At 36.2% G+C, this 26,400-nt stretch overlaps 2 protein-coding genes and 1 non-coding gene across 6 annotated transcripts in view; 1 reads left to right on the top strand and 2 right to left on the bottom strand.

Annotated features, from left to right (window-relative positions):
* Positions 1 to 3,615: 3,615 nt before the first annotated feature.
* On the top strand, positions 3,616 to 14,925 carry LOC102605921 (ion channel CASTOR-like). Of its 2 annotated transcripts, none has more exons than XM_006342243.2 (12): positions 3,616 to 4,106; positions 5,343 to 5,414; positions 6,531 to 7,136; positions 7,811 to 7,993; positions 8,276 to 8,335; positions 8,417 to 8,620; positions 8,757 to 9,005; positions 9,633 to 9,731; positions 10,164 to 10,358; positions 10,577 to 10,669; positions 13,284 to 13,550; positions 14,260 to 14,925. In XM_006342243.2, exons 1-12 carry the CDS (start codon positions 3,720 to 3,722, stop codon positions 14,476 to 14,478), a joined length of 2,634 nt encoding a protein of 877 aa, XP_006342305.1. In that variant the 5' UTR covers positions 3,616 to 3,719; the 3' UTR covers positions 14,479 to 14,925. The 2 variants fall into 2 exon arrangements, with proteins under 2 accessions (XP_006342305.1, XP_006342304.1); XM_006342242.2 differs by lacking the exon at positions 9,633 to 9,731 and adding an exon at positions 9,785 to 9,883 and having other exon boundaries at positions 3,617 to 4,106.
* A 169-nt stretch (positions 14,926 to 15,094) lies between these two features.
* Positions 15,095 to 26,400, bottom strand: part of LOC102578168 (uncharacterized) — a 23,747-nt gene continuing 12,441 nt past the window's right edge. For all 3 annotated transcript variants that reach the window (XM_015306507.1, XM_006342245.2, XM_015306506.1), the window contains 4 exons: positions 19,899 to 19,929; positions 18,899 to 18,945; positions 18,589 to 18,647; positions 15,095 to 15,588 (listed from right to left, as the gene is read on the bottom strand). In XM_015306507.1, coding sequence (XP_015161993.1) covers positions 15,357 to 15,588; positions 18,589 to 18,647; positions 18,899 to 18,945; positions 19,899 to 19,929 — 369 coding nt within the window. In that variant the 3' untranslated portion in view covers positions 15,095 to 15,356. The remainder of the gene's footprint in view (positions 15,589 to 18,588; positions 18,648 to 18,898; positions 18,946 to 19,898; positions 19,930 to 26,400) is intronic.
* Positions 20,153 to 20,292, bottom strand: MIR7992 (microRNA MIR7992). Its single transcript, NR_127157.1, has one exon. It is a non-coding gene; the product is annotated as a microRNA MIR7992 (primary transcript).

A 26,400-nucleotide genomic window follows, 5' to 3' on the forward strand; every position in this document is an offset into this window, starting at 1 on the left:
AAAAATTAATAACAAGTTTAGTATTTATAGACTTCAGAAAATAGTGCTGGCGGATCTTTCGGCGAGGTTAGTCAGAATCGCCGATTAACTCGGCACTTCACCTTTTGGTGTAGTTCGTCGTCGTCTTGCACTAGCCTTCAACATCGTCGTGCTCTGTGGCATTGGGTGACTTAGTATTGCTTCGCAAAATTATTCGGCGAAACGCCGACTGCTCCTTTCATCACCATTTTGATCCTGCTCCTTCAAGGCATCGCGTACTGGAACAAAGGGCGGAGTGCGTCCCTTCGGCGAATCGCCAAGCGTGCTTGGCGATGCGCAGACTTCAGCTTCTTCGTTCTTTTCAGCCTTTTTGTTCCTTTTTGCGCCTAAGTGTCCATGCTTCCACTAAAACTTCAAATACTTGAAATTTAAGAGTTTTCATCAGATATTGAGACAAAATAAGCATTTGAGGACACTATTCCTATCAAAATAAAACCCTAAATGAGTCCAATTTGTGGACTCATCATAGTGCCACGTAGGCAAAAAATGAGTAGAAAATTATTTATAAAATAAGTTCGGGGGGTAATAGGACCTTAGTATAGTATAAGTGTGTCTCTTGGATTTCGGGCATAGATTGGGGGGTACTTATTCATTTTCCCATTTATTTTTTTCTATGTTCTTAATCTCCATTGATGGCATAAGATTCTTCAACCAATAGTATTGCTAATAAAGGTACTACAAACCATCATGCTTCTACCAAAAAATAGACCTTTTTTGGATTCCACTCAAGAACACTCCATTGCAAGGTCCTCTTTTGTGATTGATGAAACTAGTCAATCTTCTTATATTATATTCGAGAATAGATCCAAGCGTCAAAAAGATCCGGTAAAAATATTATAACCACGTTAAGGCCTACATGCTAGAACCAATACAAACCAAAAATCAGATACACAAATTGAGCAAGATTACGATTCAAATATTCATGTAACCAATATACTATATATGCATAATTCACAGTATGTGTACATTATTTAGTTGTATTTCTCTCTTTTTTGAATGTTAGATGCATTTATAGTGATTATGTGACTTTTGTCACTTAATAAATTCAACACCACTAAAACAACTATTACCTAGGGAACCTAATCCTAATCTATTTTGAGCATCAACGGAGAATAACGCTACCATGACTATAATGGCGGAACCAAATTTTTTTTTATCAAGGGTGTTCAAGAATAGTTATTTTTTATAAGTGAGTTGAATGTTATTTGTTTAACCTAACGATTGTACCATGAATGATCCCAACATTGTTACTATCAAATACAAACAATCGAGTTTTTTTTTCTGATGCATTAATTTTCTATAATAAAAATATATGAATTATTGTGTATAAAGTGAAATATTGATTGGATAAATGTGTCTTTATACAAAACACAAATCACACTATCAAAGAATTTTTTTCTTTAAATTTTTTTATAAAATGTGTGTATCGAGTTTAGCTTTGAGTTTGAAGTTGTTAATATATATAAGTACAAATTTTCAACGTAAAATGTTGTCCAATTTGTTTTTTCACCCTTGTAAAGTTCATATATGTTAGATAAAATTAGAAATACATTATATCTATATAATATAATAATAAATTTTAAAATTAAAATGATTTACTCATATATGTTACTCTATATTATTAAAATTGTAATATTAAGAAACTTGAGAAACATTTAAGAATTTTAATTAAATTAAAATTAATAAATGTATTTGTTTGATGTAAGAATAATGGTGTGTGTACAAGTGTATGGTTGTGACCTGCTCTCAAACTAAAACAAAAAATGTTATGCACTTAAGCAAGGTTTGAACCTAGGAACTATTGGGTTGAAAATGAACAACCTTAACCATTGCACCAATGGAAGAGTTTATGTGGAGGGTATTCCACATTAAATATATATTCCTCAAACCTAAAATTTGACCTATTTACATGGTGTAATTTTCCAACAAAGGGCTTAACTGACCACCCTTGGATGATTATAGCTTCACCCTTGGATGACTATAGCTTCACCCCTGCATGACTATGGGCAACAACGATTGACCACCTTATGAAGCGAGTGTTGGGTTTTAAAAGGTGTGAATGGAAAATGAAGAGTTGCAACTTTTACGAAGAGTTGTGACTTTTATGAAAAATTGCGACTTTTATGAAGAGTTGTGACTTTTATGAAAAGTTGCAACTTTTATGAAAAGTTGTGACTATTATGAAAAATTGTGACTTTTATGAAAGGTTGTGACCTTTCCAAAAGATTGTGACTTTTCCAAATGTTTGTGACATTTCCGGTAAGGCACAATAAAAACTTTTTCACACTACCCTTTGTTTTTCTATAAATTGAGGGATTTCCTCTCATTTTAGTTGAACTAAATTTTCTGGACTTCTTCTACTACTACTAAATCTAGTATTCTAAGTGTACTTTACTGCCGTTGAGTGGTTCGCTGACACCGTTGTTTTAGGTACCAATACACCGGTGAGTAAGATCGTTCTATCCTGGGAGGGTATATTCCATTAACCTCGGGTACTTGAGGGGAAAATTTCCTTAAGGGGACACTGTGCATTCAGTGGGCTCAAATTTTCTTTCTTTGAGAAAAATATTTTTATATTGTTTTTAATTTGTTTCTGATTCTATTTTCTCTACTAGTTTTAATTTTCTAGTTTGAAAATACTCTTTAAATTTTGTTGTTTCTTACCAAGTTCTTCAAAGTTAGATTCTTAGTATCTTAGGAATACAAGATGAACAACAACGAGGAACCACCACCACTAGCACATCCTAAGCCAACCTATGTCAACACTCTCAAATCAGATATAACCACAACCCTTATAATATAGACCCCTATCAAAGAACTAGATTATGTGCATGAAGAATCCGCCATCTTATAGGAGGAAGAGGAAGCAAACAACATGATCATATAAGAGAATTTATAATTTGTTATGATAGGTAAATTCTGTATAGATGACCAAAACTTGAAGAGATACAAAATTGTTCCATTACAATGTGAATCAAGCCAGAATGCAAGATAGATTTCTTTTAGGATAGACAATTTTTTATACAATTAACAACCATGAAAAACTATAAATATGTGATGTGAAAATCCGCTTATTTTTTTAAAAGCCAAGAATTGTTATTATCCGATGAAGCTATTAAAGGTAGAATCATGGTTTAATCCTGAGGTGGATACTTTAATAACTTTGGCATGAATTTCTTTCCCATCATTATCGCCTAATTTTTGTTGTCAAGGAATCATTATTTACAATGGCGAAAGCAGTAGGTAAACCTCTACATGTTGATATAGTAACTAAAAATCAATTTAGATCCAGTTGTACAAAGGTGAAGGTGGAAATAGATCTACTTCGCGATTTTCTAGGGTGTAGTTCAGAATGTGATAATGATATAAGATCGATAGAATTATATAATGCTTTAAATAAATGAATGTAAAATACATATTGTACTCCTTTTAAGATTTCATCCAATTGATTTTTCTTGAAAATGTTTCTAATTAGGAAGCTTGAAATGTGTTTCATGTATTCGTTTTTCTTCATTAAGATTTTTTTTTGCAACTAAATTTTTCCTATGAAGATTTTAACAAAGACAAGACTGCAATTTGCACTTTTAACCACATAAATTCCACTGAATATTTAAGAAAACGTTCGCCAAAAGGACTATAAAAAGACTCCTCACCCCGCTACTTTTGTTGCAACTACCAAAATGTCCTTGGACCTTGACTCGCCGTCGACGACCAACCGAGACTGGATTTTCCCTTCACAATCATTCAACCTTCCCCGAACTCCGGCCCGGAGATTCTCTTCGCCTTATCCTCGAACGACGTCGTTTCAGAACTCTCTTTCTCATCCTCCTTCAAACTCTACTCCTCCCGCAGTCCCCCGAACTCTACGACGCCGTATTAGTCACCGGCACCGGATTGTGGAACGGGAGGGTTCTGTTGATGCTGTTACAGATGGAAAGTCAAACGACTTCGCCGTCCAGTCAGGAGAGTGTCCAAGCTCGGGGAACAAAACGACATCGGTTGATAAGAAATTTACCAGTTTCTTTCGCCGTTTCACTGTTAGTCGGCAGGCGGCTTGCATTATTGCAGTAACCTTTCTCTCTCTCTTTTTACCTTGGCTAATTTTACAAAATTATTATCCTTACAATGATAACAACGGTACCTTAGGTTCAAATTAGTCTGCTCTTAACAATTTTGATTCATTAAGTTAACAAAAGTGAACACTTTACTCGAGTCTGGTGCACTTTTTCAAAGTGTAATTTCAACTAATTTTTTTATATCTTTTTATTGTCTAATGCAATTTTTTGTGCACATATTTTAGTATTTGATGTGGCTTTCTGGGTGTTTATGATTAAATATTTACTACTGTTTTCATCAAATCTAACAAAGAATAAATTATTAAATATTTCATGGAAACTAAATGTATTTTTGTCAAACATAAAGGATAAAAACTGTTCAATACATTACCTTTTATCAAATTATAAGATATTGTTCAGTGCATACTTAATGTGGCTATTTTGGACCTAATCTCAAACATAAGGAGCAATTTTTGTTATTTTCTCTCTTTTTCTTAAAAAATTAATAGTTTCATTTTGAGCTACATGTATTGAAAAGAAAATAGCCTAGTGACCTTTGTTTGGAAAATTGAGCAAAAAAACGTAAAAGGGAGGAGGTTGCAGCAAGGAAGAAGACGAAATGGCTGGGCTGGGGTGGAGTAGAGGGTTAGGGAAAATGATGAAGGGGGTGGGGAAGACGACACAAATGGGGAAAGGGTTAGGCAGGAAAGAAGTCAAATAGCAGAGGGATTGGGGTCTGGGAAGAAGACAAAGTTTGAGGGGTTTGTAGTTTTTCCAAAAAAAAATTGGCGTGAAATGGTTAAAAGGAAAAATTTTAAAATGAAAAAAATCTTGGATATGCGAGTGCCACACAACTAAAGTGGTGTGTAATAAACACACTTTGTGAAACATTTGGTGTGTAACCCCTTGAAGGAGGGTGTGTAGAAGGGATTTAGCTACAAGTTCAAGGGGAAAGCTATGTATTAAGCCTTTAAAAAGGTTCAGAAGCTTTTTTGTACCTTTTTCCGGTGCTATATTTTGAATAAACCCATTAAAGAACTGGAAAAAGATATTGGTGTTTTGTTGAGAAATTTTTCCAAATTCTTTCTAAGAAACAAAAGAAAGTTTGTCGAATTCCTTTTCAGTTCTTTGTAAAAGCAATTTTTTTTTTGTAAAAACTGAAAAATTTCTACATTTTTCTTAAACTAAATGCCACCTTAGTTACATGTTGAATCTGTAAATTATGGTTTTGTTATATTTTGGTTGCAGATACTGGTGACGTGCTTTACATGTCTTGTACACAAAAACTTTTCTTTACACAATCAAGTTAATGATTTGCAGGTAACTTACGGTATCAATATCTATTTTTTTGCTTATAATTATGTATCCGTGTAAGGCGTTAGCAAATTCATATTAAGTTGCATTACATTGATTACAGGACCACAAAATTATTGCTCCCTCTGTCCCACTTTATATGACTTACTTTCCTTTTTAGTCAGTCCCAGAAAGAATGACACATTTCTATATTAAGCAACAATTTAACATTAAAATTCTCATTTTACCGTTAATGAAATGATTTATAACCACACCAATATCTATCACTTATTCTAGACTACTAGTTTCAATGTCCCACCATTTCTACCTCAGTTATGGGACACGTTATCCCATATATACATGGTGGAATAACTTATTCCAGGATAACTTATCTATGATTAATTAATCCCGAGATAACTTCTTCCCAACCAAACAATCCCTAAATACATAGGGCCTCGAACCCAAGATTACAAGAAGCATACTGACCTCGAACCGTGGAAAATAACTCCAAAATCTCCAAACTCCTTTGCTAACTCACAACTGGTCCAGACCGTAGCAGGGGACCATCTCGAGAATCGCCCAAGGACCCACTCCAGCTCCAACTCCAACTCCAAGACTCTACACAAATGGTCGGATAAAGCCTGAATTAACCCACAAACACGTCCGAGTCGATCACAAGGGTAAATTATGGATAAAGGGCATATAAGTTTAGCAATATATTCCATGTTGGGCGCACAACTTTGCAATGAAGTAAAAGATGACTGACTTATTCAGTTGCTTCCTTGATATGCCACATCTGTTGCATACACTGTAGCTTCTTCTTGGTAAGTTATATTGTGTCAAACAAGACTCTTGAACTTGATACTTTAGGTGAATCTCTTATTTTCCAGATCATCTTCCAAGGCCACCTCATGTAATATCATGAAAAGGGACTGTACTAATATATAGCCTTCATCTTCTTCAGTTATTAGTTGACTTAAGTGTGTTTAACATTACTTCCTCATAACTTTTCTCATGTATAATCATATTGATACACCTATTTGGGCTTTTGAGAAGTAGAATTTGACTGACATATATGCTAGATATTACTAGATTTGTCCCTAACTGTTTACCTGTTTCTTCTTTCTATCCCGTTTATATCAGGATGAACTTTCAAAGCTCAATATCAGACTGAGACGCTGCAACATTTCAGATTCTATTGACATTATTGACTCGTTATCAGAACATAATGTTTCCGGTGCAAGTTTGAAAAATACAGCATTGATTCTCTCATTCATGATGTTGTCCCTTCCTCTTGCTTTTATTAAATATATGGGGTATATCTCCTATATCAGAAGACCGTCGGACAGTAACACAGAGGAATTATCTCTGAACAAGCAGCTAGCATATCGCGTAGATGTATTCTTATCATTTCATCCTTATGCTAAACCACTGACCTTGTTAGTTGCCACTCTGCTCCTTATTTGTCTTGGTGGCTTAGCACTTTTTGGCGTGACAGATGATAGCATAGCAGACTGCCTTTGGTTATCATGGACGTATGTTGCAGATTCAGGAAATCATACTAATTCTGAAGGCATTGGTCCACGCCTAGTGTCAGTTTCTGTTAGTTTCGGTGGAATGCTGATATTTGCCATGATGCTCGGACTAGTTTCTGATGCAATATCTGAGAAATTTGACTCACTCAGGAAGGGAAGAAGTGAAGTAGTTGAGCAGAACCACACACTTATACTTGGTTGGAGTGATAAACTGGTGGGTCCCTGTAATTAGCTAGACTCTGTTCTTTGACAAGCTCATATCTTTAAATGATCTGTGTTTGTTTTCCTTTCTGTAGATAACTTCCCCCACACTGCTGACTAATGTTAGCTCCAGATCTGAATCACAATCCCCTTAGTATGGTATTTCTTGTTTTTGCATTGCTCAGAAGCCCTCTCTAATTTTTCTTGAGATTTCCCCTATCATTACTCCAAGAAAATGAGAGAAGCTCCAAACCCTTGATTCTTCTTTTTCTTTATATAAATTGAGTGTAGTAGAATCAGAAGAACCACATTAATTTTATTGCTTATTTGTCTGCCAAGTAGAATGATGCTATCTTTTATCAATTGTTCTAAGTCCTTTCCCAATCATTTACCATGCTCCATGAAATACTTGATTGACCAGGACAACAATCTTCATTATATAATGAATTGGAACACAATTGAGAACAATCATTTGAACTTTGATTACTTGACCTTGCAAAACACTTATATTTTCTTGAAAATGGTAAAGTTCACAAAAAAAGCCACACACTTAGATATACATAATGCAGCTGAGTCTTACTGGTATTTGCTAGAGATTTCTTAATATTACTGTGTATTTTTAGACGACTTAAAGTGACTTGGAAGAAGTATTAGCCTTATTCACTAAGAGTACATCTGTATACCCAGGGATCATTATTGAATCAACTCGCGATAGCTAATGAGAGTTTGGGGGGAGGAACTGTTGTAGTCATGGCTGAGCGAGATAAAGAAGAAATGGAACTTGATATTGCTAAAATGGAGTTTGATTTTAGAGGAACTTCTGTCATATGCAGAAGTGGAAGCCCCTTGATTTTGGCTGACCTGAAAAAGGTATGCATTATTTTTTGCTTCGGAGCATTAATTATGTTTTCAAAGAATTTTCTTTCCTTTTCTTACCTTGGTATGGAATGCCATTTTCTTTTCAGAGATCTGATTCTATCATGCAATGCTTTATTGTGAAATTTTGCTAGTGTTTCTCTTTTCTGATTTTAAATAGCTTTTCATCAAGAGGCCACTTCTTGTCTCATGTTGATTGTTTAATAAAGGCTCCTGAAGTTGTCCAGAATTTGCAAGTTAAATATCTTTTGAGCTTACTGGGTAAATTTGTTGTAGGTATCTGTCTCTAAGGCTCGTGCAATAGTTGTCCTTGCTGAAGATGGGAACGCTGACCAGGTCAGAGCAATAGACACTTTGAAGAAACTCATTTTCATGAAACAAATCTGTAGTAGCTAATAAACAAAAAATTTAATGTAGAGTGATGCCCGTGCTCTGAGGACAGTTTTAAGCCTTACGGGAGTAAAGGAGGGACTTCGGGGCCACCTAGTGGTTGAACTCGGTGATCTTGATAATGAGGTCCTTGTGAAACTTGTTGGGGGGGATCTTGTTGAAACTGTGGTAGCTCATGATGTAATTGGGCGCTTAATGATTCAATGTGCTCGACAGCCAGGTCTTGCGCAGGTCAACTCTTAGCTGTGGTCAACTTTGTATGGTGACTAATGTTTAAATTTATCCTAGCTACTACGTTGAGTAGGAGAGGGAAGTATATCAATGTCATGAATCTAATTTTGTTTCTCCATGGACTTGGCAATGGCAGATATGGGAAGACATCCTTGGATTTGAGAATTGTGAGTTCTACATCAAGAAATGGCCACAGTTGCATGGCATGCAATTTGAAGAAGTCCTAATCAGCTTTCCTGATGCTATTCCTTGTGGAATCAAGGTGGCATCATCAGGTGGGAAAATAATACTGAATCCTGATGATTCATATGTGCTGCAAGAAGGGGATGAGGTCCTTGTTATTGCTGAGGATGATGACTCATATGCTCCAGCAGCACTGCCTATGGTGCTCCCTCTTTTCCTAAGATAGATATTTTCTTTTGTTTCTCTGCTTGAAAACACAGTCAACCCAATTCACATATTATAACTATGATGAAAAAGCATATACATCACAAAGTTAGAATATTCTTTAAAAGTATATTCAGCAATAAGATAAATGGGTTGACTTTGGTGTAAATTCAGATTTGGATAAATGCCAAGAACCTTTTGTCCTCGACTTCTATTTAGAGAAGATGAACTGCATTCTAGTTTTGTTATGATCAATAGAATATAGGTTATGAAATTGAAGAGATTTAAATGAGATCGTAAATGTTGTTACTTCCTCAAAAATAAATAAAATGAGATCGTAAATTTTCATACTGCAGAGATAATAAAGCTTTGACATTTGCAAGCAAAAATTATTAATGCCAGCCACTCTAAGGACAGAAAAAACCTTTTATTAGATTCATGATAATCATTAGAAGTCTTACTTAATAAATGGAGTGGAAAAAACTCAACGACTTCAACGTTTAAGTGGATCACATGAAGGAAATCCTCTTCTGCTTCGCAACTGAGGGATTCCAGGCATGGAATTCTAGCAAGCAGAACATGGCATGAATAGACTTTCTAAGGTATAATTAATTTGGTTATTCAGGTCAAAGAAGCATCTTTGATGCACATTGTCCGACCAACAAGAAAGCCACAGAAGATTCTACTAACTGGATGGAGACGAGACATTGATGATATGATTGTGGTGAGTTTAAATCAAAGCTCCTAATTCCTTTTTATTTTACATGAATGCTGCAGGTTCAGAGAGGAAACTTGCCAAAGAACTTAATTATCCCAAAGACTACAGAGCGGATTCTTTTTTGTGGTTGGCGACGAGATATGGAGGATATGATACTGGTAATCTTGTGAGGAGCCAACTGTATGCTTTCCTTACTCATGCAAGCTTTTCTCTATAGACTATGGGGGTAGAGATTTCTTGCTTGTTTTCCATATCTACCCACCGCCTGTCAGCCTGTATATATGCTTCCAAGTTTTCTGATTTCTGAATATTTTCTCATTCCATCTCTTAGTTCCAGAGAATGATGAGAGAAGCCCAGAAAGAACAAAGTATTTAAGATCTGAACAATTTTTGAAAATGATGCTCTGTAACTCCAACAAACTCAGCTACTCATTCTAGGTATTGGATGCCTTCTTAGCACATGGTTCAGAGTTGTGGATGTTCAATGAAGTCTCCGAGAAGGAAAGAGAAAAGAAGCTAACAGATGGTGGCCTGGATATTAGCCGGCTGGCAAACATAATACTGGTAAACCGTGAGGGTAATGCTGTTATACGACGCCATCTAGAAAGTCTTCCCTTGGAATCATTTGACTCGGTGAGTAAGATTCACTAAATATGTAAAAAGGTGCTCTTTTAGGTAATATGAAGTGACTATGTTCTGATGTTAACGATGCTCAGATAGATTCGATCTGTTATTTTCTTCTGCTGGAGTGGGTGGAGGGAATAAGATGGGTTTTCTGGGGTGTTCCTGTTCATATTGTGTCTTTTATAATTTGTATCACAATTCTGATTTTTTATTTTTTTTATGTACAGATCTTAATTTTGGCTGATGAATCAGTGGAAGATTCCGCAATTCAGGCTGATTCCAGATCACTTGCCACATTACTGTTAATACGTGATATTCAGGTACTTTGTGGAAGGGATATTTTATTTCTTATCCTATGCCACATTTATGACAATTTGTGCCCTAATCCCCAATTATGATATGCTGTCGTTCTAAAAAGTTTTATAAGGTAAATAATTTTATTGATAACTAGAGAAATTATTCGAGTGATCATATTTGAAGTCAAAATTATGACTGACAGCCTAATTTTTATTTTATATTTTAAAAAACAACAGTCAGTTGCTATATTAAAGCCAAAACGTCGGTGGTCAAAAAAATTCTGCATAATAAAAAAATGATAACAATGAGTTTACAATCTTCTATGGTAAACAATCAGAAAATATTCTCTACACGAATAACCAAATATAATATAACCAAATAAAAAAGAAAGTGACCAACTGCAGTGTAAAATTTCCCATCATGAAAACTTTCATGTGAATATGATCATACTCATATACTAATCAAAGCTTCCATACATACCTTAGTAACAAAAGTCCCTTTAGGAGACAAAAATCCAACGATAAGCTTTACATGATCAATCACTAAAGTATTATGCTTAGTTGCTTCCTTAGCGCAAGCACCATCAACTTTGGGAGACCTATCACAGTGGATCAAATAAAACCCTCTTACTAAATTGAGTGTTTTAAGTTGGGGGTTCTATAGTGATTTAACATTTAAGTTAGGAAGTTCATGCTTTTAAGGAAGTATATATATATATATATATATATAGATTTTGATGTGATTTCTTCACTTCCGTTATTTCTTTTTTTGATATGCTTTCTCTCGAGCCGAGGGTCTACCAAAAACCTCTCTATCTCCCAAGGTTGGGGATAAGCCTGCATACACTTTCCCAAGACCCCACTTGTGGGATAACACTGGGTATGTTGTTGTTTTAATTGCTAGCAACTCTTTGGTTCCGACATCCCACATGACATGTTTAAGACCACAAGTTTCAAAGCGCATTTTGGTACATTATACACCTATAGTTTAAGATCACAAGATCCAAAACTATTCTTTATTTTCTTAAGCTCCGTGCCCAATCAAACTAAGACACAATGAAACGGAGGGATTAATATTTTATCTATAAGCTATCTCGTATTTATATATATATAACAACAATTTGTTAACTACACATCTGGGATATCTATATATCTATCTATATCTATACTACCTTAAATGCATGAATTCTCTAACTTGAATGATAAATTATTATAATATCCTCAACTATTTCGAAAGGTTGTAATTTTTTCGAAGGGTTGTGACTTTTTCGAAGTGTTATGACTTTTTCGATACGTTGTGACTTTTTCGATGGGTTGTGATTTTTTCAAAGGGTTGTGTCTTTTTCAATGAGTTGTTATTTTTTCGAAAGATTAGGACTCTTTTAAGGGTTGTGCTTTTTCTAATAAGGTACAATAAACACATGTTCACACTACACTTTGTTGCCTATAAATAGAGGGGTTTCCTCTCATTTTTTAAAAAGTTTTCTACCCTTCTTAAAAAAATCAAGAATGATTTGCATTAGTTGAACGAGTTTGAAGTTTAGTGGAATTTGAGGTATCACTATTCTTCTTTGATATACACGTGAAGGAACATTTTGACGCGATTGTTGATTGATCTTAGATGTATCATATATATATATATATAATTTGATATACACGTGCAACACACGTATAGAGAAACTAGTATATATATATGACAAACCCAAAATCATATCAAATAACCAATCAACCTACAAGCCCAAAATCATATCAAATAACCAATCAACCTACAAACCCAAAATCATATCAAATAACCAATCAACCTAAACTTCTTGGCAATAGGTGTAGGTCAAAGAACCCAAGTTAGGTTTACCAAATTCAGTGCGAACCCCACACCCACATCCCAATTGTATCAATCAACACGGGTGTGGCAAGGATTTTGAGAGGTCTGGGCAAACATAGGCGGTCATCATCTTTACTTGAACATTCACGTGTGATGCAATAGCTGACATAAACTGTCTTGTTCACAAATTCTCAGCTGTCAATATTACTCCGCTCTCTTCCAACCACGTGAAAAATTACACCCTCTAAAATTTTCTGCTTAATATATCCTCAAGTTTCCAAGTTTAGCAAGGTTCTGTTTTCTTTTTCATTGTTACCATGTCTAAACGATCAGACTGCCTCTTAGTTCTTGACTGATTTGGCAGAATAAGTCTTTGCCATCAAACACCTGCATTTTTTCCTTCTGGCATGTGTGAATTTTGGGGTCGTCCCTTTGCAGAACCGGTAGTTTGGTCTTGATCCGCAGTATTGCTTTGCTATAGTAGACGTTATCAACAGGATCCAGGAATGGATGTAGAAATCCTCTTACTCATTGGACAATTAGCATATTTTCAAATTTAACCGCAAAGAACTAAGGTTTCTCGAGGAAAAATGTAGTCATCTGCTCCTTAATTTAGATTCAGGATTTCTATTTTCATAAGTAGCAATATTCTTGTATTATCTTGTCAAATATTGCTGCTTTTTAGATGTACTGTTTCTTTATTTTCGTATGCACTTTTAACCTAATTCTATTGAGATGATTTAATTCTATTTTAATTCAATCTTTAATCTGTGACATCAGATCACGCACTCAGAAATCTGTTTTCTGGTTTTGCAGGCCAAACGCCTCCCATACAGAGAATCTATGGTTTCCAAAATTCACGGGGGTAGCTCCTCCCAGGGCTCCTGGAGAGAGGAGATGCAGCAGGCTTCAGATAAGTCAGTTATAATCAGTGAAATTTTGGACCCGAGGACTAAAAACCTCTTGTCTATGTCAAAGATAAGTGACTATGTTTTGTCAAATGAGCTTGTTAGCATGGCATTGGCCATGGTGGCAGAGGATCGTCAAATAAATGATGTATTGGAAGAGCTGTTTGCTGAAGAGGTGAGGCAACTGGCATGGGTCATGCCTACTGAGTTTCCTGATTTTCTGTCTCAAATATAGTGGATTGTTCAAGTACACATCCAGTATTATCGGAGCTTTTAGCAATTACGTGTATCAGGGTATTGTTGGAGATCCAACACTCCGTTTATTAGGGAAAGCTAACAATTGAAGCAGCATGATATATGTGTGTGTGTGTGTGTGTGTGAGAGAGAGAGAGAGAGAGAGAGAGAGGGAGGTTTGCTCTAGATTTTCCAAATAAGTTTTTTTTTTTTTTCGGTTTTCCATGTCGGTAGCCCGCATTGGAGCTCCGACTAAATCCGGATTGCGCACTGCAGGGCCCATTCGGGGGTGGTGCTTCCAACAAGATTTTGGCCATACCGAGGGCTCGAACTTGAGACCTTTAGTTAAGGGTGGAGTAGTCCCACCATTGCACCACAACTCAATTGGTACTTCCAAATTAGGTTGACTCTCAGTTATGTTATCAGACCTTCAATTAGTAAAGGTCTGTTAGGATGCATTCCTCGTTTTTATTAACTTGAGCTGAAGTATATCGCTTGCTTCTCAATTCTAAAATTTGACAGTATTGAATGCTTCACTAGATGCTGAAGCATGAAATGCCTACCTATAATGGTAGTATTCTGCAACCTCCATTAAGGCTGTAGTTATTATTTTTATTGTATATGACTAATAAAACCTTCTAACATTCCAGGGAAATGAGATGCAAATAAGAGGAGCAGCCCTATACCTTTGTGACAGTGAGGAGTTGAGTTTTTATGAAGTGCTCCTGCGTGCACGGCAAAGGAGAGAGATTGTGATTGGTTACCGTCTTGCTAATGCAGACAAAGCAGTCATCAACCCCCCGGCAAAAACAGAGAGAAGAAAATGGTCAGTTAAGGATGTTTTTGTTGTTATAGCTGACAAGGAATGAAATATATGTCAATGGCAAAATCCTTCCAGCCAACCTGAATTTCTCGTGCATCACTGGTAATGCAAGATGCCGTAAGATATTGTCAGTCTCATCTCAAGTCTCTTGTTCAAATAAATGAGCTGTGGATGAAGATGAAAGAGCACCTCACATGACATTTTGATTCAGGAACCATAGCATGATACAAGCAACCAATTTTTTGCCTCATCAACTCTTCACTTAGTAAATACTAGGATAATGGACTGAACAAATTTGCTGACGGATTTCTCTAAATGGCATACATGGTAGAATATTTTCTCTCATGGAAATGTGTATAATGTCATTTTAAGGATTCAACTATGTTGTATATCAACCCTACTATGTGTTCTAAAACAACAGTGTTGGCAAAACCAATTATGTTTAAAGGTCCTGTAATGCAGAAAAACATTGATTGTATCATTTCTTGGGCCATCTTTTGAGCATGCTTCAACATTGTTTATTTATAATCCGTTTTTGCCTAGACATGTCAATAAAGATGATAATGTAAAAAAGGGAATAGTCAAGGAAACTTGTCAAACATCCCGTGGAATGTGAAGGTACAGCAAGAGATAAAACAACTAGCATAATATTGGAGGGCATGTTTTGCTAAATTAATAAGTGTGTTTGCTATGGAATATCCAATGAATGTACATACATGGTACATAATGTAAATATCCATGATGGGGTAAATGTTGCAATTTTTACCTTTTCATTACAAAAAAAAAGAAAGAAACTCAAGGTCTTGACTATACAAATTTTAAGGTGGTAGTATGGTTGATAACCTCAGTGTCTTGACTGAATACACAATATGCAGTGTCATTCAGTTGGATTATTATTAGTTAGCTGCAAAACACTTAAATCTTCTATGCTTCAGAAAGATCGATGTTTTCACTGACGGAAAGCATAGTTTCAGGGGACAGATCTTGAGTCTCTTCGCTATCTGGTTGTGATTCATGCTTTGCAGCAGCTTGCAACACCCTGCTCTGAACATCAGTTGAAGAAGGTGAAGTTGGTAGTCCATTACGGCTTGTTTCCAACTTGCCAACTGCCCATGTCATTGCCTGGCCTCCTAGAATAACTGGGGCCAAAAGTTGCCTGCAAAAAATCAACACAGTAAGCATCTGTTTAATACCATCAAAGCTAACAATTTGTAGTGTAAACATACTCTCTATCCCAATTTATGTGTTCTAGTCCCTCTATCCCAATTTATGTGACACTTTCTTTTCTAGTGGGTCCCAAACGGAATGATGCATTTCCTTACTTGGCAAATGTTTAATGACAATATCAACATTTTACCTGTGCTGGATCCCACTTATTTGGCAAAATGTCCACAAAGAAGTACTCTTCTATTTAGAAATTCATTTATTTTAAGGATAATTTTGAAACATATCAAAGTCTTTCCATATTTCTTTAACTCTGTGCCAGACTACATCACATAAATTGGGACGGAGGAAGTAGTAAAATATCTCGTATCACAAACATGTACAAATTCTAACAAAGGTAATGGCATCCAAGGAGTTTCTGGCAAAAAACATCATTTAACTATGCTTCAAACTTAAATTACATCCTTGTACTACCATGTGAACAAAACACATCCTTGAAGTATCTAAAATTTAACATGTTTCATCCTACCGTCAAACTCATGTTTAAGAAACTAACAGAACTAAGGCTGGTTTTCTTCTCTGCATGTGCTTGGTCATGAGTATGTTTGCTATGTTGGATTTTCATTTTAGGAAGAGAAAAGAGGCATGAGACTAATTGAAAACTGGAGAATAGGGTCTGTTGCTTGAGTTGAGAAATATACAGACAACAATCTGCTTAACTTCAGCTGCATTTCTCTTGTTTCGGGCAGTAACAAAAATACACTAAAACTAGCTGCTAATTCCAGGGGCAGCATCATAATGGTGGAATTTAAGGATATTAAGCTAAGGTTCCTTTTTGCACGGATTTTTTGGCATACTATTGTGAATTTTTAATCAAAACCATGGTAGGTAGAAGCTCCCACACTACTCACTGTACAAATCTAACAGCTCAGTCTTTCTGAAGTCAAGGCCCGTAGAGGATCTACAAACTCTTATTCATGCAACCAAATCGCATTCAATCCCATGCAGTTGAATCATCTATGAACTCATTGTCGTTTAAACAAAATAAAAACATTTTTTTGCTGGATGTTGAAGACAAGAGGGGAGAAGACAAAATAGCTGAAAAAAGGCCATGTGTGGTCATGCATAGCACTACTTTTGGTCAAAGCTGTTAGTTTCTATCAAGAAAACTAACGGAAGGATGAATCTTGTGATAATTTGAACAGTTCAGGCATGTCTTTTGTTCATTGTGGTAGTACAAGGATGTAGTTTAAGTTGATGTAATTTTATTGGCCAAAAGCTCTCATCCAACAGTGTGCCATGATAAAAAACGGATCTGGGAGAAAACCATGATGGTAACTGATAAGACTGTCAAGATCTTCTGATATAATCTCATCATAAAACGGGCTATGTTTGAGTTATCATCATTTTCTGCAGTGTTAATGCATATGCTATAAGAATGGAACTGTCCCTGACATGCTATAGACATTGAAAATTTATGGAACTCTGCAAGACGTATTCAATTCTAGCTGGGACTGTACAAGAAGTATTGGATTCCAATTAGATTTCTTGGAGACTACTCTAACCCTAAACCCTAGCTTATGCCTATATAGAGGTTATTATATTTCCTTAAAGAGACATCTCGAATATTCCACAAATTCATGAAATATTCATAAAGAGATCAAATTCAAACCATCCTAGTTCGAGAAATACGCCACTAACGGCCTTGGATCCTCAGATCATGGAGAAATCTTATGACAGAAGAATAAAGGTGGATCCTCGGATCATGGAGAAATCTTATGAGAGAAGAATTAAGGGAAGAACATAATTGTACTCATATTGATTTATCAATAAAATATTCTTGTTTCTTCAGCTTTTATTTATGGTTGATTTATTTTCCATACGTTTACAATTTTTTGGGAACAAATTGGCACGCCCAGTTTAAGACTGCAAATCTGAAGCCTAAAAACTGCAAAGGTGGAAGAGTGAGTACTTTAAGACTGGTCTTTGAGTTTCATCAAGCCTACGCTTCGACAAGCCTTGAAGCAGGGGACATTTGTAGACATTGAAAATTTGTGGGTATGCAAGACATATTCAATTCTAGTTGGACTCTACAAGAAGTACTCGATTCCAATTAGATTTCTTGGACGTTACTCTAACCCTAAACCCTAGCTTTAGCTTATGCCTATGTAAAGAGTATTATATTCCCTTAAAGAGACATCTCGAATATTCCGCAAATTCATGGAATATTCATAAAAAGATCAAATTCAAATCATCATAGTTCGAAAAATACACCACTAACGACCTCAGATCATGGAGAAATCTTATGAGAGAAGAATCAAGGGAAGAACAGAATTGTACACATTGATTTAAGATTTTATTTATGGTTGATTTATTTTCCATATATTTAAAATTTGTTGGAAACACATGCATCTGCACAGACTCATTGTACAAGTTATCACAAATGGTACCGAACATCTATTGTGTTTTTTGTGTCATAGCATATAGATCTAAGATTTAATTCTCCTTACAAGTAAATTCCTATGTTCGTCATATACATATAGAAAAATGAGCTTTTTTTCCTTTCAAAGTAACTTCCAATGGTTGTCATATGCATATAGATCGAAGAGTTGTTTCTCCTTTCAAGTGAATTCCTAATAACTTCTCTTTTTAATCAAGACATAAAATTCCAACTTGTGTAGGCCAAGAGATTTTTTTTTTTTTTTTTTGAATTGGTAACTAGGCCAAGAGAATTTTAAATCTGCCCCTCATTTACAACAAGAATTCATTTCATTAGTCAACCCATAAACGATAAACAATGGGTGCATTAGCTATTTCTTCACTTTTTTTTTCTTTAAATTGAGCTATTTCTTCACTTTATATTCTTTTAACCTTTATTCCATTTTAGTAAAACTTTAGGACTCTGGGTCAAAGAACAAAAATGTATTGAGTAACACTATGTAAAAGATATATAGCATTTAACAGCAATTCAATTCATGAAAAGGACTGTTACCTCACATCCTGTTTAAAATCTTCTGAATCCTCATACGAAGAAATTCGACGGTATAAAGTCTAGAAACAGAAAATAAATCCAGAATTTAGGAAATCAATTATCAGCTTTATATCTAACAAATAACAAGCTTTTAGCAATCAAATTTTGAAAAATAATCATGAAATCTTGGTTTGGCTTTGCAACAACAGAACCTAGTATGAAAAAGTTTGTCCACTCATTTCAGTAGTTGTTAGTGTATTCGGAATTTCGGACATAGGAAATTCTCTCTTTAAACCATAAATGAAGTTTATTTGAAAACTAGAACAGTTACCTGACATAGGCCAAAAACTCCAACGTATTGTAGTGTTTTCTCCCACTCTAGAGAATACAAAGAAAAAAATCTTAGTGTCTTCAGTTAGGAACAAGCATCCAGTGATGCACTCGCTATCATTAAACAGAATAAAAGGCACTCCCTTGCTTCCTTGTAAAACTAAGAGAGTGAAGATCGTGACCGGAAAAAGAAGAAGGAAGGTCTTCTAGTCTGATAAAAATGAGGAAGGTGCACAAGGTAAGCTATGGAAAACATTTATGAGGACATGAAAACCTATAATTCAATAAAAACCAGATAAACTGCTGGAGAGACTGCAATTCATATTAATAAGCTAAATTAGTTTCGAGATTAGAAACATAATATAATAACAGATCCTCTAGTTTTATTAGTAATTTAAAGATCAACCTTAATATCGTGAAACCCAAAATTCCTATACAAAAAGTGGTCTGCTCCAGGTCCTACAGCATACTGTTGAAAATTGAACCTTGGGTTGGAAAAGGAAAGGTTTTCTTAGATTTTTGTGATTCATGAATTAATTATCTTAGTTTATGAATTTAGAAGCTAAATGTATTACTCTTAGGATACATGTATTGTTTTGGTCATGAACCAGGAAAAAGGAAAAAATTAGAATTAAATTAAGGTATGTACTAGACTAGGTACATGCTAGAAAAGTTCTATAAATACCTAGGTACTATAGCCATTTTATGTATGCAAGTAGAGGGAAGTAAAGAAAAATGATTTCCATCGCTTTTCTTCAAGAGAAAATGAGAGATTGAGAGTATTCCTCCCCCAATTTTCCGACACATATGACCACCCCCAAAAAGAAGATACAAGAAACATTCACAGAAATTTCTTCTAACTTGAATATCTAGAGAGAAATTTCATAATAGCCTGTGTACTTCTCCACTAAACATTATCTGTTGAATAAGCGAACCCAAAAATGGCAACTATGGAGAAATATGCAGATTATCAGAATATTTGGCAGAAATTGCAGACTCACCAACCAATGCATATGCTGCTGCTACCAAACCCTGCCAAGAGTGCATCACATAAGTTAGTGAAGCAAGCAAACAACATTTCAAGTGTGATAAAGCTAACCAAAATCTTGCATCACTAAGGATAGGAATAAGGCTTGGTAAACATGAAAGGAAAAAAAAGCACGACATATCTATTTCAGTATTCGTAAGCTTTAAACTTGGCATAATACATAGATAGACACCTTAACTTGGTCTGAACTGACAATTGAACACCCCAACTTTGAAATGCACATCTAGACACCATAATTTGGTTTAAGTTGGCCCCGTAAACACACTTTTCTGGATGTGCATTCTCAAATTTGGGTGTTTATGAGGCCAACTTAAACCAAGTTAAGTGTCTAGATGTGCATTGTCAAAGTTAGGGCATTTTTAGTTGCCAGTTGAGGTTAAGTTAAGGACCGAATTCAATCATTAAACGCTCTAAGGTTATACTGAGGCAAATATGTATATATACCAATTGTTGGTCTATAGGGAAGTGATGTGGCACCAATTCATAGACCATGATATGCATTTAACTTTTTTTCTTAGATTGTATGCTTTTTCCTTCAAATCTGCCAATGCAAGTGCTCTAACAAAAAATAAAATGAAAGTCACATCTCTAGACATAACAAAAACTGAATAGTCAAGTCTTTCTACTTTAACTCCTTAATTGTGGTTCCTCCATTTCTCTTCTTTCTGCCACGAACTGTTAACCCCAACTCAATCTTTCTTTCTGTTAGCAGAAATGTGAATAATAAAGAACAAGGAAGAACAACAATATTTAACGTGGTTCGGATCAGAATGATCCTACGGCTACCAGCGAACAATTGCATGTATATTAACAAAGAAAGGGAAGAGATCCCAAATACATCTAAGAGAATTGCTCTACTAATTCTCTACTCTTCTAATGTATTTTGCTATAAGTTTAGGATGATTTTAACAATGAAGAATGACCATCCTTTTATAAGTGGCCAAACTTGGGCTCCAAGCACAAAGAAAAGAAATACAAAATTTGTCTTCCACAAATTTTAGCTTGATCTCCAAGTTTAATTCCTAGCCAAGTAAATTGGCACATGGAATTTTCTTCCATTGGGTTTGATCCCACAAGGACCAAACCAACTCTTTCAATCTCCACCTTGGTATGCATTCCGAGCATGCATATGAACAACTTCGGCCAAAACTTCTAAGCTTACTGGGCAATCTCGTTGTAAGAAACAAGAATAATTAAACCTTCGTTGAACCACTAGCTCCACCTAGCAGTTGCTATCCCAGAGTTGCATCAGTTGATGCATACTCCCGCCAAGTCCTTGCAATATGCAAACTTGGCAAGCGGGACTATCTTGGTTACCATGTCTGCAGCGTTATCGTCCGTGATAGCCTTCTCGACCTTGATAGCTCCCTCTTGAATGACATCTCGAATGAAATGGAATTTGACATCAATGTGTTAGGTGCGCTCATGAAATCTTTGATTTTTAATCAAATGAATAGCACTTCGACTATCACATTTTAGAGTTGATTCCAGCTGAACCAAACTCAATTCTGCCACCAAACCTTTCAACTAGATAGCTTCTTTCACTGCCTCCGTTGCTGCCATATATTCTGCCTCTTTTGTAGACAAAGCAACAATCGACTATAAAGTCGATTTCCAACTAATGGCATTGCCAAAGAGAGTAAAGATGTATCCAGTTGTGGACCTCCTTCTATCAAGATCCCCTGCATAGTCAGAATCTAAATTACCGAGAACTAAAATACCTTCACTTTTCCGAAAGGTTAGGCCAACATCAGAAGCTCCTTTGAGATATCTCAATATCCATTTGACAGCTTCCCAATGCCTTTTTCTTTGATTTTCCATGTACCTGCTTACCACACTTACATATTGAGCAACATCTGGACATGTGCACACCACAACATACTTGCTACCAGCTGTGCTAGCATAAAGAACATTTGGCATAGAATTTGTAACTCTCAAAGGTTGAAATGAGAAGCTAACGGTGTACTTACAGGCTTGCTCATATGCATATTGAATCTCTCAAGACCCTTTTCGATGTTCCTTTTCTGAGAAAGATGTACAACACCGTCTTCTCTTGAAATATCCATTCCAAGGTTTTTCTTTGCAACTCCCAAATCCTACATGTCAAATCCTTGCTCAACAGTTTCTTCAAAATATTTATCTTTGTGATGTTGTTAGCAGCAATAAGCATATCATCAACATACAATAATAAATAAATCGTAGAGTTACCAGGCATCTTCTTGTGATACACACAACTGTCAAATGCACTCCTCGAGAATCCAGGTGTAGTCATAAATGCATTAAACCTCTTGTACCACTGTCTAGGGGATTGCTTCAAGCCATACTAGGACTTCTTTCGTTAGCATACATGATATTCTTTTCCCTCAGCTAGGAAACCTTCAAGTTGATCCATATAGATTATCTCTTCTAGATCACCATGTAAGAAAGCAGTTTTGACATCAAGCTGTTGAAGCTCCAAATCAAATTGTGCAACCAATGCTAGTAGCACGCGAATTGAGCTATGTTTCACAATTGGAGAGAAGATCTCATCGTAGTCAATTCCCTCCTTCTGACTGAAACCTTTTGCAACCAATCTCGCCTTGAACCTTAGCATCTTTCACTTCTGGAATGCTCTTTTTCTTTCTGTAGACCCATTTGCATCCAACTGTCCTCTTCCCCTTTGACCTTTTAACTAAGACCCATGTCTCATTTTAGTGAACAAACTTACATCTTTTCCATCATGGCTAACCGCCATTGTGCAGCATCCTTGCAAGAAGTTTCTTCAGCATACGAGGAGGGCTTGAGATTCTTAATCTCTTCTTCTACAGCTACGAATGCATATGCAATCAGATTTGCTTGCTCTAAAAGACGTTCTGGTTTCGTATCTACCTTTTATCCCTTCCCTTCGCAATTGTGTATGGTTCATTAACAACAAATTCTTCAGGATCTGCATCTTTTAACTCATCAACTTAGTCTCTTGATCCCTTTCCTTGGTAAGCTCCACGACAGCTCCATCTGCTAGTTGTTCTCCTTTCCTGATAACTCCACAAAAACTTTACGAGGATCAAGTATAGAGGATTCATCAAAAGTAACATCTCTACTAACTACAAATATTAGTAATGACAAACACCAAAGCTTGTACCCTTTTACTCCATCGACATACCCTACGAATATGGCCTTCTTAGCTCTTGGTTCAAGCTTTCCTTCAATAACATGATAATAAGCTGGACACCTAAATATTCACAAGTTAGAGGGTTCACTTGACCATACCTCATTCAGAGTCTTAAAGTCAATCGTTGATGCTGGAGATCGATTGAAAATATGAGAAGCAGTGTGAACTACTTCAACCCAAAACACTTTTGACATTTTGGCTTGTAAGAGCATACAACGAGCCTTCTCAAGAAGAGTTCTGTTCATCCTCTCAGCAACTCTATTCTACTGTGGTGTATGCCTAACCATTTTATGTCTTGCGATCCCATGAACCTTGCAGAAATGATTGAACTCTTCTTGCAAAACTCCAAGCCATTGTCTGTATGAAAATACTTGATTTTTCTCTCCATTTACTTCTCAACCAAAATCTTCCATTCTTTAAATGTTTTAAAGCATCACCTTTTGCCTTCAAGAAATACACCCAAACCTTTCGTGAAAAATCATCAATGAATGTAAAAAGCTTAGAGGAACCCCATAAATCTGAATGCATGTAGTCTAGCACCTCTTCCGTCTTGTGTTTGCCAGTGCTGAAGCTGACTTTCTTCTGCTTCCCTAAGATGAAGTGCTCACAAAACTCAAGTGTGTTGATCTTCTGACCATCAAAATGTTGCGGTTGCTCAACATCTCCGGTCCTTGTACGTTCATATGACCTAGTCTCATGTGCCATAATCTTGCTTTGTCATCATCAGATAACTGCACTGTAGATTCATTTACAGAGCCAAAAAGTGTAGAGGTCATCCTCCAGCTTGGCCTTCAGTATGACTAAAAACCCTTTCATAGTTCCTCCTTTGGTCATGTACTTGTAGCTCTGTTTATCCAGAGTGCCTAGGGAGATAATATTCTTCTTCAGGTCAGGAACATGACAAACTTTTGTAATAGTCTTCATGATTCCATCATGGCAGCGAACCCGAACTGAACCAATGCCATGGTATTAGAGCCAAGGTTTTGTCGGAGTATGCTCTGTGGTTGCAACACAGTCTGAACTTCCACATTAGAAAATAATTACTTTGGTTTTCTGCATTTCCAAATACTTTGTAGTAGAAGAGAAAGAACAAGTAACAATGAGTTTCATGAAGTTTGAAATTGATAGATTTAGTGGGAGCAACAACTTCAATATATGGAAGATCTAGATGATGGCGTTACTGTGGAGGGAAGGTTCAATCCATGCTATTGATGGAAAATACCCTGATGACACATCGGATTCCGACAAGGAGAAGATAGAAGGAAATGCATTGAGCTTAATCCAACTATCCCTTGCACCTAACGTGCTTTGTGAAGTAAGTACAAGTACCAAGGAGATGACCAAACAGTTATTGGAAAGGCCGAAAGGACTTTACCATAACCGGTCGGTGACAACAAGGATGTTGTTACAACGGCGTCTTCACACATTTAAGATGGAGTCAAGTACTTTGTTGCAAGACCATCTAGATGCGTTCAATAAACTTGTGATGGACTTACAGACGGCTGGAATTAAAAAGAATGAGCTGACGCTTGCATGTGCTTTGCTATTTTCATTGACTTCAAAATATCGTGATATTGAAAATTCAATGATGTATAGCAAAGAGCCTATCACTCTTGAGCAAGTGCGGCAAGCAATTAACTCTTGTGATGTGCGAAGGCATCTTGGAGGAGACAAAGGTGACAAAGTTAGTGGGCTCTTTGTAATAAGTCATACTAGCCAATAAGGAAGAAGCAAATCAAAGTACAAATTAAAGTCTTGTGTGAACAAGAAGAATGCAGAGTGTTGGGGCTGTCACAAGGAGCGGCACTTTAAACAAGATTGTCCTATGTCAAAGTCCAAGGAAAAGGCGAGTGCATCCATTGTTGAGCAGATACATGATTCTGATGATGAATATGTACTAACAACATCATGCAATAGTGGAGTCTATGGCAATAAATGGGTATTAGACTCTGGTTGTACTCTGCATATGACATTCCAAAAAGATTGGTTAAACAATTATGACACAAGTGGAGGAACCGTAGTAATGGGCAATAATGCAACTTGTAAAATAGTTTGCGTTGGTTTAGTTTGGGTTCGCTACCATGATGGAATCGTGTGGACTATTACAAAAGTCTGTCATGTTCCTGATCAGAAGAAGAATTTGCTTCTTCCCTGTTGGCTAGTACGACCTCTCACAAAGAGCCCACTAGCTTCGTCACCTTCGTCTCCTTCAAAATGCCTCTGCACATCACAAGAGTGAAGCGCTTGCCACATTTGCTCAAGAGTGATAGGCTCTTTGCTATACATCATTGAATTCTTAATATCACAATATTTTGAAGTCAATGAAAATTGCAAAGCACATGCAAGCGTCTCCTCATTCTTTTTAATTTCGACAGTCTGTAAGTCCATCACAAGTTTATTGAACGCATCTAGATGGTCTTGCAACAAAGTACCTGACTCCATCTTAAATGTGTGAAGACGCCGTTGTAACAACATCCTTGTTGTCACCGATCGGTCATGGTAAAGCCCTTCCAGCCTTTCCCATAATTGTTTGGTTGTTTCCTCGATACTTGTACTCACTACAAAAAGCACGTTAGGTGCAAGGGATAGTTGGATTACACTCAATGCATCTCCTTCAATCTTCTCCTTAACGTAATCCGATGTGTCATCGGGGTACTTTCTGTTAATAGCATGGATTGAACCTTCCTTCCGCAGTAACGCCATCATCCAGATCTTCAATATATTGAAGGTTTTACGCCAACTAAATCTATCAATTTCAAACTTCATGGAATTCATCGTTACTTGTTCTTCCTCTTCTACTACAAAGTATTTGGAAATATAGAAAACCAAAGTAATCCTTCTCTAATGTGGAAGTTCAAACTGTGCTGCAACCACAAAGCATACTCAGACAGAACCAAACTCTGATACCAATTGTTAGAGGAAACATGAATAATAAAGAACAAGGAAGAACAACAATAGTTAACGTGGTTCGGATCAGAATGATCCTACGACCACCGGAGAACAACTGCATGTATATTAACAAAGAAAGGGGAGAGATCTCAAATACATCTAAGAGAATTTCTCTACTAATTCTCTACTCTTCTAATGTATATTTCTATGAGTTTAGGATGATTTTAACAATGAAGAATGACCATCCTTTTATAGGTGGCCAAACTTGGGCTCCAAGCACAAAGAAAAGAAATACAAAATTTATCTTCCACAAATTTTAGCTTGCTCTCCAAGTTTAATTCCTAGCCAAGTAAATTGGCACACAAAATTTTCTTCCATTGGGTTTGACCCCACAAGGACCAAACCAACTCTTTCA

The sequence above is a fragment of the Solanum tuberosum genome, unplaced genomic scaffold, assembly GCF_000226075.1.
Source record: "Solanum tuberosum cultivar DM 1-3 516 R44 unplaced genomic scaffold, SolTub_3.0 scf00036, whole genome shotgun sequence".
NCBI classification, from domain to species: domain Eukaryota; kingdom Viridiplantae; phylum Streptophyta; class Magnoliopsida; order Solanales; family Solanaceae; genus Solanum; species Solanum tuberosum.

Bases quoted from the DNA above. Each gene is read 5' to 3' on its own strand.
- LOC102605921 (XM_006342243.2), top strand. From the start codon at position 3,720: ATGTCCTTGGACCTTGACTCGCCGTCGACGACCAACCGAGACTGGATT. The intron at 8,336-8,416 runs GTCAGAGCAATA...AATTTAATGTAG, and splicing joins AAGATGGGAACGCTGACCAG to AGTGATGCCCGTGCTCTGAG. The intron at 10,670-13,283 runs GTACTTTGTGGA...CTGGTTTTGCAG, and splicing joins TGTTAATACGTGATATTCAG to GCCAAACGCCTCCCATACAG.